General features: G+C 45.6%; 2 protein-coding genes across 2 annotated transcripts in view; both read left to right on the top strand.

Moving 5' to 3' along the window:
- Nucleotides 1-6250, top strand: part of LOC101784132 (arogenate dehydratase/prephenate dehydratase 1, chloroplastic) — a 6607-nt gene extending 357 nt beyond the window's left edge. The window contains exons 2-11 of the mRNA XM_004959641.1: nucleotides 1869-1933; nucleotides 2018-2104; nucleotides 2191-2391; nucleotides 2684-2764; nucleotides 2840-2935; nucleotides 3563-3640; nucleotides 3722-3805; nucleotides 3916-3978; nucleotides 5858-5936; nucleotides 6180-6250. Coding sequence (XP_004959698.1) covers nucleotides 1869-1933; nucleotides 2018-2104; nucleotides 2191-2391; nucleotides 2684-2764; nucleotides 2840-2935; nucleotides 3563-3640; nucleotides 3722-3805; nucleotides 3916-3978; nucleotides 5858-5936; nucleotides 6180-6250 — 905 coding nt within the window. The remainder of the gene's footprint in view (nucleotides 1-1868; nucleotides 1934-2017; nucleotides 2105-2190; nucleotides 2392-2683; nucleotides 2765-2839; nucleotides 2936-3562; nucleotides 3641-3721; nucleotides 3806-3915; nucleotides 3979-5857; nucleotides 5937-6179) is intronic.
- Nucleotides 6251-7761: 1511 nt separating this feature from the next.
- On the top strand, nucleotides 7762-12191 carry LOC101780065. Its single transcript, XM_004957775.4, has 10 exons — nucleotides 7762-7968; nucleotides 8093-8299; nucleotides 8666-8947; nucleotides 9058-9092; nucleotides 9182-9271; nucleotides 9855-9984; nucleotides 10063-10670; nucleotides 10763-11068; nucleotides 11165-11374; nucleotides 11471-12191. The coding sequence occupies exons 1-10, from the start codon at nucleotides 7857-7859 to the stop codon at nucleotides 11879-11881; spliced, it is 2391 nt and encodes a 796-aa protein (XP_004957832.1). The 5' UTR covers nucleotides 7762-7856; the 3' UTR covers nucleotides 11882-12191.
- Nucleotides 12192-12657: the final 466 nt, after the last annotated feature.

Below are 12657 nucleotides of genomic sequence, written 5' to 3'. Positions count from 1 at the left end.
AAATCCCCGGGGGCGAATAAAAAGTTGGGCCCCCCCCCCTTTCCCCCCCCCCCCCCCCCCCCCCCCCCCCCCCCCGGGCAAGTGCGTCATCGTGCAGGATTGCGGCTGCAGGTGCTAGCTAGTCGGTGGCTGGCTGCTGACCGTGTGTACGAGAACGAGAGCGTGCATCGGATTGAGATTGTTCGTTCTCAAATGTTTCCGTTTTTTTTCTCCTGAATTTGGGAATAAAAGGACGGCAGGATCGTGCGCGCGCCATGGCCGCCGCCCGCGGAGGAGCTTGGCAGCAGGCCGGGTCAGGGGCTCGTCCACGTCGCCGGTGGTCGATCGACGACGTTGTACGGTGACGGACTGACGGCCACCTCTAAGCCCACTAGCGATGGATCCTCTCTCCAAAAAAGCTCGATCACGTAACAGATCGTGAAAAGTGAGACCAAATAGCAAAAACAGATAACAGGTGCGAATTCAAGGTGCGTGAATCGAATAATATGGCCATTAACTTTCCCGTGCCCAATACGCGAAAGACACCAAAAATATAGTCCTCAAAACACGCACACTTTATTTTGCACTTGTCAAATGACAAGTCACTTCCACCGTCATATACCCATCGCCTCGCCAAAGATTCCAATTACACAGCACGCCAGGGGAGAGTCACCCAATGAAGCAAGCAGACAAACGATAAAGCTCATGCATGCACCACTGATTCAATGCGATTGGAGCCAAAAGCTTTCCGAGGAGCTAGCAACGGAAAACGGATTCATTCACAGCTATTTGCGTGCAGCTAACCAGTCAACGACTCTAAGCAGCTAACCAAACAGTGCCCCATGCATGTACTCGGTCAGGCCACCGGGAGCCTACGAGCCTGGCTCACCCTAACAGGAAACCAATCAGACCCTTGGTCACTAACATTTTGGGTCCACCAGCTGCGGGATCCACTTGTCGATATGTCACTAGTGTCGAGGCGTATCTGCGTCCTCCGCCCCCGCCTCCATAAGAACGTTTCTCCCTCGCGGCCTCCCATGGGTTGTTCCACCGCCGGATTCGTTGCCGAATCCCCCTCCCTGCCACGGCCCCGCCGCGCCCGCGCCGCTTTGGCTGCCTTCCGGCCACGCTGGGCCTTTTACCTTCCAGCCTCTCGTTCTGCAACCTTCCAGCCAAAGTCCTTGCCTCACCTCCTAAGCTGTGACTGCCCGTCTTTCGGCTCTATCAATCAATCATGGAGTGGGCATCGAATGATCTCTTGGTAGTAAGTTCGACCTCACCGTTTCAAGATTCATTCAACTGTATGAGCATTTGCATGTGAGGACCAATAAGTGTTTTGAAGGTGATAAGGCGAGCTTGGAAATCTTTGCACGCCTTATCGCCTAGTGGTAAAGTGGACCGATTTCCAAGGCGAGCTGGGTCCGCTTGGACGCCTAGGCGATGCCTTTAAAACACTGGGATCAATTATTTAAAGATTTTAAACAAAAAATTGTTAATATGGTTATTTAAACCTACACATGAACATTAATTCTTTTCCTCTATTATATATTTCTAGATTCTAGATTTGATAGTTCTTTGGTTTATGTGCTGTAGTTTGTTCCACACTAACAATTGTAAGATCTGTCATGAGATGCAAGTTAGAAGTTATATTTGGAGAGTGTTAGCTGTTTATTTGTGTATATTTGAATCCTGGGCAGCACAAGTTTTGGTGTTCAAGTGCTCATTTCTCATAACTTGGTTCTTGGGTGGAGTAACATGCGTCCAATTCTTAATGAGACAAAAACAAAGGATAATTCCTATTTCAACAAGCTTTTCATTCAGCAAATGCAGTACTGTGCTCCATTGCAAGTATGTACAAGTATTCATGATCTGCGATATCCCCATCCCAGGGTCATTGCTTTCAACTGATCTGCCGTTGGATACTGAAAGGTCTAATGTCCGTGTGACATATCAGGTATAATCTGTAATCATTCCCCTTAACTGTTTATATTTTTCACGCGTCTTCTCCTGATTCCTGAATATAGGGCTCACCGGGTAGGCGGGTACAGTCATTGAGGCAATGGTGCTTAAAGCCTTCCCAAATTGTATAGCAGTTCCCCACAAAAGGTCTGAAGGTGCACTCGAGGTTGTCACCCTTTCAGAGATTTTACACATATGTAACCTAAGAACTCAAAAAAATCTATCAATTCTAATTCACTTGAAAGCTGACAGGCTGTTGAGTCTTCACTTGCCGATAACGCTGTTCTTACTATAGAAAATTCATCTATTGGAAGCTTTCATCAGAGCTATGACTTGCTTCTTAGTCACAATTTGCAAATCGTGCAAGAAGTACAAATGGATGTACAGCTATGTCTCCTGGCTTTACATGGAGTGCAGAAGGACGATATACAGACAATTTTCAGCCATCCACAGGTTATGCTAAAAACTGAAGCCGGTTGAATAAGCTGAAGCGAACAGGCCATGTAGTAATTTCTGTTGGCAACTAGCAGTTTCTGTTGCCCATGTAGGCTTATGTCTGGACGCCTGTCTTGCTCGGTTGCTCCATCACCTTGACCTAGATGATGTATTTGAAAGTTTTTTTTAGCCAAATACACAAGAATGTGCATTTTATATGGAAAGCTCCCAAATAGATGAAAATTAGAGCATACATTATTCTTGTGAGCATTATCTCAATCGCCTCATCATATGAGTGTGTCGCATGCAGGATCTTGCTCAATGCGAATATTCACTTTGTAATTTAGGTGTTTCAAAGAAAAATGTAGATCATGGAGCTGCTGGTGCTGAGGTACTGGTTAAAACATTAAGAATCCTTGTCATATATTGGATGTTTCCTATATGTGATTTTTATTACCTTTTGCAGATTATATCCAAGCAAAATTTGAGGGATGCTGGAGTTATAGGCAATGCTCGTGTGGCGGAATTGTATGGACTTAACATACTGGAGTGCAACTTTCAGGTAGTAATTTTTTCGCTTTTCCAATATATGAGGTACATAATGATGGGTACTTTTGTTGTGGTTGAGATGTTTGTGCTGAGAGCTTGAAATTTCATCTTATTTATTTTCCTTTCTCACTTTCCTCAGTGTTGCACATCACAAATCACTGAGCAAGTGTAATACATTGCTCAAAATGTAATCTTTTCTCGTCAACTTTTTTTTCACTATTAAATAAACAGATATTTTATCTCTGTTTCATTGTTTCACAAGAAAAGTTTATTTGAGCTTCTGTCATAAAATTGGTTCATTTGAGCAGAGAGGCAGCCCAACAGAGATCAGTTTTGCAGGTTATCTGGTTGTGGTATCTGGAGTGCTGCTTCTCTGATGGGCATGTTGATATCCAAGCATAGCTACATACTTACATTTGTTGGAATCGAACCTACATTCGTTGGGATCTGAGGTTGCATATCCTAAGGTTACGTAGGTGTAATCAAGAATAGCTTTATCAAATATAGTGTTCCTTGCAAATAGGTTTTGTCTGTAAAATATTGTCTAGAATTGTTCGTAATAATAAACCTGCTCTTTTGGTTCCTGTTCAGCTTCACCTTATTCAGAAATCTAACACACGATAAAACAAAAAATTTGCAGGACGCTTTGCCTAACGTCACAAGATACCTGGTATTGGCCAGAACTGCTAACATTCCCAAAGAACATGGCCAATATAAGGTGCTTGGTTTTGCTATTTTCCGCAAATACATTTTCCAATCAAGTGTTTGATGATGCAAATTAGCTATGTTAATGTACCAGACAAGCATTGTTTTCGGTCTTGAAGAAGGCCCTGGGACACTTTACAAGGCTTTAGTGGCATTTTGGAAGAGAGATTTAAATTTAAAAAAAGGTGATACTCAGGATGAACTTTCTCTTGAATTTTCAAATTTCTCTCAGGATTCTCTGTTCGTGAGTTGCAATTAGTTCTGAATCCTTGACTTTGTATTGCTGATCTGAAGATTGAGAGCAGACCAAACAGGGGTAAACCAATGAGGACTCTGGGAACTGAAAAGTATGCATACACTTTTAGCACAGAATTATTTCTTTCTGTAAAATAATTAATTGAATATGCTATTTTGGGACTAAAATCTTTGTGGATGCGTTATCTATGTATTCTCTTTCTCCTGTTTCATTTTCTGGGGTTCCACCAGCTAAATCACCCTTGGTATGATACTAACAACACTCACATTTACTTGCTCCGATATGCAAATTTGTGTGGAACTTATTGATAATTACTTCCACAACTCACAAATCTGATGAAAAATGATAGTAGTGGTGGTTATTATTTGTACCTTTCTACTACTTTGGGAAACTTTTTTCCCAAGAACTTGGGTTTCTGCATATGCTAAAATCTAATGAGAGAATGTTTAGACCAACCTGAAACAGCTATATGAGCCAGGAATGCTGTGTCGTGTAGTATTTATAAGTTTTTGTTCCTGTTTCAACAAGTACGATCCTATGCATTTGATACTATCAATGCCATCTCCCATCTTCATCAAATTAAACTCGAGTCTGTTTTTTTTTTAACTGAAGATCCGGCGGAGATTGCCGGGCTTGTATTAATTAATAGAGAAGGTAATACAAAATTACAACCTGGGAGGTTATAGGCAGGAAAAAAAAAGAAAAATAAAGAAAGGGCTGCCCGGTTGGATGGGAACATTAACACGGGTAACCACTCCACTTGCCGCGGCAGTAGAACCGGAGCCTTTATAATATTTACAGCACCCACCAACAATCACTCTTATGTAGTCGCCGAAACCTCTATGGGTAGCCCTGCGTCGATAGGGAACCTGATGGAAGCAGACTGCACCCCACCAAGGAGGCCACCGCCATGCGGGACCCTCCGCCAAAGTGCCGCTACAGACACCACCCTCCACCTGACAGAGTGATACCACCGAATCCGGACCTCTCGCGGGCTGCCTTACAACGCGGGAGGTCCTCGCCACATCCGCCGTTGGACTCCATCTCGCTCTCATCACACGCGGGGGCCTCGCCACGCCCGTTCCTGTACTCCACGTCACGGATCCGTTTCTTTTATCGCTGTCAGTGTGGGGAGCGATGCTGCCCCGCTTCCCCAAATCTCCATCAAATAGCTGAGCCGCCGCAGCAAGTCGGCCTCTCCTCGTTGCTTCACCCGCGCACATAGCCTTCGCCGCCACCTCAACGAAAGTCTGTCGCTTGCACCATCTTCCGATGATGTACCGCACCGGATGGCCCAGCCTAGTTGAAAAACACACCACGGTCCACTGCAAACCTAGTGTCCCACGATACCGTTGCCACTAGCGTCATCCTCGGACGCAGTCCCATGCCGCACTGAACGTTGCCAAGCAACGCCAGCCGCCGTGATTCGCTACAAGCAGTCAACCGACAACCGTACAACAACCCCTAGCCGCCATCATGACTGTGATTGCCACCACGTGAGCTCGGCAGCCCCCTTCGAGCTTGCCACGCGGCGGGATTGCTGCCACCAGCTGTTGCCGCCCAATGGATCCGCGATGCCAAGTCGAGTCGAGTCTTCAGAGACGACGCCTCCAAGGAGGGCACGATGCCAGTGGCGCCGCCATCGCTCGTCCAGGATCTGGACAGAGTTTTCACCCGGAGGAACCCCGTGTAGGAGGATTGTAGCTCCAAGATGACGCTCCCAACAAGGAAAACGACGTCCTAGGACGCTGCTGTCAATCCGCACTGGCACGAAGGCCGGCAAGGGCTTTCGCTCGGAGTATTCCAATCTGTCGCTTCACGCATTCAACTTGACACTCGCAGACTGCACCCTGAGCCGCTTAGCCACGGAGGTGCCACTGCCGCGCCTCCACACGCCCCGCCGCCATGCCATGCCTCCACCTCCGCGCTCCACAGGCCGCCGCCAGCCGCCGAAAACTCGAGTCTGTTGATCAGTTCAATTACATTTTCTATGTTGATTTAGAAGCATCGATGGCTGAGATCTGCGCGCAAAATGCCTTGAAAGGAACTAGAGGTCAGTGTTCTAGCTATCATCTGCAAGCCACAATCGAGTCATGATAGGATTCATATCTTCTGAAACATAAGCTGTACCAGATATTCACAAGGCTGTTCCTCCCCAAAAGAAGAAAAAACACATCGACTTCAAAAGGAGACAATCACTCATATATTCTCAAGATGAATGATGCTAACACTTTCGAATGTAATGGTTAGCACAATACTTGAGTCTGAATTGCTCTCACGATTTATTAACCTTAAGATGTTTGCTACGTGCAGGAAATCGCAAGTTTCCTGCGTGTCCTTGGCTGCTACCCAAGCACAACTATCTGAACGGCATCAAGCTCATCAGTTTCTCCACCTTGAAGACCATAGTGAGGGAACTGCAAAGGTTGACCGAATGCGAAAGGTTAACTTAATTTTGATGGCATCGTCTGTAGCTCAATGAAAAACATGAAAACTGGTGTTCAGTGGAAGCAAATTTATCCTGTTACAGGTAATCGAACCCGATTCCTGTTGTCAGATGTGTGACTTGAATCTTGATGCAAGTTTTTTGGTGAAGTTTCCAGCAGAGAAATATACATGCTTGAGATGTTTTTGAGAAAAATATAATCTGATTTAATTTCCAATGGGAAATGGATAAACTCTGAACTGTCTGAAGCGTGCATCTTGAATTCTTGATTGAGGCCGATTGTACCTGAAAGCAGGAAACACGCACGAGACATCCTGGAAAGCAAGATAAATGGAACCGGGCGTGTGTGATCGATGGATCCCTTTTCTTTTCTTGTGCAGGCCTAGCCGTGCATGATGGCAATGCTATTACCGTTGCCGCTGCTGAAGACGTCCATTCGCACGGGACAGCCCGGAGCCCGGTATTGTGTTTGCCCGCTTGTTGCAAGGCAAAATCATTGGCGCCTTACCGTGCGTGGTTGTCTGCCACAACGCAAACATTTCAACCCTCTTTAGTAAGGACGCCACTGCAAATTTCAGAGGCCACATCCATCGATGTGCAGCAAGTGGAAATGTTCCAGTGCTAGCATGTTTCATCGCCTGTTTTTGGAATACATGGAATGATCCAACTATTATGGGAGGATTTCAGGTTGTTATGGTGGGATACTGGGATATGGTGGAATTTGTTAGCGTTGATCGATTGCACTCTCTCCGATACGGTTCCATCTGGGATCGCACTCTATCTAAACCACACAAGGGTCAGTACAAAATATTGGAAATTATACATCCAAAGTTTCTGTAGTTTTATACAATATTTGTTATATGCGTGGCATTTGCTCGAGACCGCGTTGTAAAAGTTGTCTTGGGCTAGCCGCCTGGCCCTACAACACTCTTCGTCCTGAATCGTCGTGATACAAAGATACATAGCTCTCTTAGAGAGAAAAAAATGCATTCTACTGATTTCGAAACACAAGTATTGTAGTTTACGCACACGTATGTATGGTTTCCTGCTAATTAGACTGCCTGGGAGGAAAAAGAAAACAGGCCGTTGTTGATACAGTAAACAATGCGTGCTTGGACCACAAGTCCAACTCAAATGGAGGCCCAAGAGAAACACGGCCCAAACGCCCGAAAATTCAAACCATCCCGCCCGTGTAATGATCACACCCCATATGGAAAGCAATAATCACCTAGGCGATACAAAACCCTCCTACAGACCCCCAGCCGGCCCCACCAGTCAGTCTATCTCCAAACGGCAGGACGCGTCACTCGCAGTCGCAGCGGGCCGCAACCACACCTCCTCCAAACATTTTTTATACCCAGCCGCCGAACCCTTCACCCCCCATCTCCAACGTCTCTCCAGCTCGCCTCGCATTCGCATCGCCTCCTCCCCGATCCTCACCCCCCCCCCCCCCACGCCGGCGGCGATCTAGGGTTTCCCCACCGGCCTCCGGCGACCTCCGACCGCCCACCGGCCTCCGCCGCGCCCATGGAGGCGCTCTCACTCATCGACGTCTCCGCCGAGGACGACTTCCTCCTCGACCTCGCCACTCCGCCCCCGGCACCGGCCCCGCCGCGTCACCCTGATCCGACACACGCAGGTGAGGGTTTCCATTCCCACGACCCATTTTGGGAGAATTTCCTTTGGGGCCTTGGAGGAATCGCGGGATTGGTGCCCTTTGTTGCGTTTTTGTGGATCTGACGGGCGGCGATTTTGGTTTTTAGGGTCCCTGGTGGGCGCCGAGGCGGCCCCTTATTTAGCCCCCGCCGCCGGTTCTCCGGCCGCGGCGGGCCGGGCTGCGGATCCGAACGGTATGATGGAGGAGCAGGCGGCCCCCGAGCGGACGGAGTCCCCTAAGCAGCGGAAGGTTAAGACTGGGGTGAACCTCCGCAAAAGCTTGGCTTGGGACAGCGCATTCTTTACCAGTGAAGGTTGATTCCGTCTTATCCCGGTCAACGTCCATGATGTTTCTTTCCTAGATACAGTTGTTGCGCTTGGTTACAGGCTTGTATGTTCTGACATGTCTGCCTAGAATGCTCATGAATCTTATTGTGACCTTTTGTTTTGTCATAATTGTGGTTGCCACTTGCTGTAGTAGGCTTGCACGTATTCACTGGCTAAAGGTTAGAGTTATCCCTATGACTGCACAATGCCCTTGAATCACTGCCCCATTTGTTATAGACTCTTGTGTCCTGTTACTGACTTCCCCCATTTTGTTTTGAAATTACTGCTGTCTCTTGTAGTAAATTCAGATGATGCAGATGTTAGGAGCTTTTAATAATTCCTCATCTTTACAGGTGTTCTCGACACCGAGGAGTTGGCCATTGTAAACAGCACCTTCTGCCAGACACAGGGTTCCAGGCTGCCTGGAATTGTGGAAGAAATGAGGAAGTCTGGTGATTCGACAACCTCAACTGTGGAAAATGAAACTTGGGCGATGGAAAGCATTGAGACTGAGGTGTTTGACAATATCCGTGCCTCCATCCAAAGGTCTCTTGGCAAACCCAATAAAGTTCCAGGGGGGCTTGCTGGTAGCTCAAAGCCCCCAAAGGCCACAGCAAATGTGCCTCGTATTGCAGGTAACAAGCCTCCAATGTCAACACAACGTGCTACTTAGCATTGAATAATTGCAACTCTAATGGACTTATCTTCTGCTGGTAACTGATGAAATTATTATTACTCCTTCCAGCTAGAAAAGGGGTTGATCGGATGCCTCAGACTAAGGTATGTCAACCCACTTCATTGTATCTATTACCATATTTCTGTGGCTAGTGATCATCTTTAATCGCTAGCTAACATTTTCTTACATTCAGATAAGGGCCCCTGTTTCAACGAGCCAAGGTGTTGGTGGTGTCAAACAGAGGTCCCAAGTCAACTCAAAAGAGTCTGCAGCTGCAAGAGTGGTATGCCCCATGTCTGTAATTACTCAGTAATCACGAACTCATGACCTCTGCAGCAGTTCAACCATTAACATATAATTGGATCTGCGTTTGTTTCGACATTTATTGTATTACTAACAAAGCAAATAAAAATGTAGGATATATCCTGATTTTTGAAATTGACTGAAATTCTTGTGAGTAGAATTAGCTAGGCTTCAGGCTGCCTTGTCTGAGAAGCCAACATACCCACCCCCACCCCGTCTAAATTTATGTCTGAGTAATGTACCTGAACATGCAATTGAAATATCTTTAATATCTAGTATTTTCCCTCTTGATCTTGCTCACCAAATCTCACTCTGTACTTAACATGGAATTAAAATCTCGATGACCAGGATGGGCTCTTGTTTTTTTCTATAAGGTTAATGATATATGTTCACTAGATTTCTAACTATGGAGCTCCACATAATTGACTTCCTAATAACAAGAATCAAACAAGTTTTGTAATGTTTCTTTTGTCAGACCAATTTCCTTCTTGCTTGGTTTATTTAAAGCTCATCTTGTGTAATGTTCTGATCTTAGTTTCATATTTACTCTTTTTGTTGAGAAGAATTTGCCAGGAGCTACAGAAGCAAAAACATCCTCAAAACCTCCTAGGGCTCTGCCAAGAGTTGCTATGATGAGGTCGTCAACTAACACTGCTATCGCTTCTGCTACTTCAGACAAAAGAAGCAGCACTGGTGTGTGAATTGGCATACATTTTTTATTCTCCCGTAAGATCAATATATACCTAGCCTAATATGTATTTCCTCTTTCAGGGGGTGCTGTCAATAGGCAAGCAGCTGGCAAAACTGCCAATACTTCAGCTAGTGTGCGGCCTAGTGGGGGTACAAAGTCCAGTTCAATCTTGAAATCAGGTGCCTTCACATCAACTACAGCTTCTTCCCATGGTGTTTCGACGGATACTGGACCAGAAGCAAAAACAAGAACAACCCTAAGCAACAAGAATAGGACTGCTCAGAGGGTCCCTGTTCGTTCATCGTCAAAATCTGATATCAGCAAAACTGTCCCATCAAGATCATCGGGGAACAGGATTGCAGCTAGGGGTCACACTGACCGTGCATCACCAATCATTTCACCTAGCAGCTCTGTGGACAGCATGAGCTCTGTGATATCTGGGGCCTCAACAGCTTCCACAGTAGGGAAGATGAGCCATACATCTGAGAGTTTGAATACACTGTCCCCCTCCCTCAGGAAGAGCAATGACTGCCCTCCGACCCCAAAGCTTAGGCCTCCTATTGTCACAGAGGGAGATTCAGCATGTGGAGATAATTCAAAATCTGCTGCAGATCTAATGAACCAGGGAAAAGGTTTTAAGCCAACAGGGCTGCGAAGGCCAACACCCAAGATAGGATATTTTGATGCTGTACGTGCATTTACGTTTTATTCTTTCCCTTGCACTAATGTTTATTCGTTTTGTTTATGTGCTTCTAACAATTTCTCTGTGTATGTCTTTAGGAAAAATCCATTGACCAAAACATAGGTGTACAGGTGCAGCTGCAACCTATGAAGATTCAGTGTCTGCTACCTGCCACACCGAAATCTCAGCCACCTATTCAGAACATGAACGCTGCATCATCTACATTCGGTCAACAGGAGTCGAAACTGAATGCAGCACCTCGTAAGGAAAATGATTCTTCCAAAAGCGAGGCAATGAAGACGTTGCCTCTTAACGTTGCACAAATGGAAGTGGAGCCTTTTAAGGTGGCTGAACCTGAAGCCTGTACACTTCAAACTGATCCAGTTGTTGCTGAACCTGAAGCTGTATGTGCATTTTATTTTTTATGTTTTGTTTCCTTGCAATAGTGCAAATGTCCTATATCAATGTGCTTCTAACTATCTTGCTGTCCATGTATTCAGGAGAAATCCATGAAGATGCAGTGCTTGTTACCTGCCACACCGAACTCTACCTTTGTTGAACAAGAACCAGAACCTCATTACGAGACTAGTGCTTCCAAAAGTAAGGCCATGCCTCTCAAAGCTGCACAAATTGAAGTAGAACCTTCTAAGGTAGCTGTTCCTGAAGCATGCATGCACCGGATCAGTCCAGTTGTGATCAAACCAGAACATGTACGTGCATTTTATTCTGTATCTTCTTTCCACTCGCAGAAGTGCAAATGTCCTATATCGATATGCTTCTAACTATCTGGCTGCGTATGTTTTCAGGACAAATCCATTGACCAAAAAGTTGGTGCACCGGTACAACTGCCCCTTACGGAGATACAGTGTTCACACCCTGCCACACCCACCTCTCAGGCATCTTCTACCCTTTGTCAACAGGAATCAAAACCTGTAGCAGCACCTCATAAGGAGATCAGTGCTTGCAAGAGCAAGGCGACAAAGGCAGTACCCCTCAAAACTGTACAAATGGAAGTAGATCCTCTTAAGGTCGCCGAACCTGAAGCGTGCCTTCACAAGACAAATCCGGTGGTGGCTGCAGACACTCCAAAGGAGAACGTTCCGGCTGTGCACCAGAATATCAAGGCTAATGTTGATGCGAGCTCATTAGTTGATCTGTTGACGCAGAAGCTGTCCTCCATTTCCCTTGGGGAGGCCACCCCTGACCTGGCCTCTTGATCCATTAGATAATGGGGGTGTCGCATGGTATGCTGCTGGTTGTTTCTGATTACATCCTTGTTATCTACAGGCAACTGCAGCTGCCAACCCTAGTTTTGTTGTGGTGCAATTGAGGGAGTGTTACAAGTGTAAAATCCTTTTGCACAGGGCTTTATAGTTATAGAACTTTGCTTTCCTATTGTATGCATATGCACCTGATCCTGGTTTGTCCAATGCTGGTTTGCGAGTAAAGCATATATATGGTAATATGGTTTTGGTTTTCTTTGTGCCGGTTCTACTTCTATAAAGTTTTGGTGTAGCACTGAGATAACTTCAGGTTCAGGGAGTGCTACGTGGAAGCAGTGAGTCTAATGTGGAATGTAAGTCACGATTAGCAATGATAACCTGTGTGAGCAGTCCTTTTGTCAGGTAAATAATGGTGGCTACTTTGTTATGGATGGCTTGTTTCTGTTGATAGATTTAAATGTTTGTCTTGATAAGTAAAGGAAGTTCCATAAGTGGTTTGACCTGTAATACTCGATGGAACCATGGCTTCATATTTTTTAATATGTGAATCCATTTCATTTGTTTTTTATAAATGGAACCATTTCATTTGTTTTCAATTCTTTCCCAATGCTTTCACTCGATTTCATTATGGAAGCACTGGACAAGTGTAACACATAGTGCAAGGAAATCTACCTGAGCTTCAACCAAAATATGGGTTCAGGCGATATACACTTTATTTTCTGTTACGAAACGCAGTACAGGCACTCATAAACATTTATGATTTTTAGCTT

The sequence above is a fragment of the Setaria italica genome, chromosome II, assembly GCF_000263155.2.
Source record: "Setaria italica strain Yugu1 chromosome II, Setaria_italica_v2.0, whole genome shotgun sequence".
NCBI classification, from domain to species: Eukaryota; Viridiplantae; Streptophyta; class Magnoliopsida; order Poales; family Poaceae; genus Setaria; species Setaria italica.
This window is presented reverse-complemented; position numbering and strand designations above follow the sequence as displayed.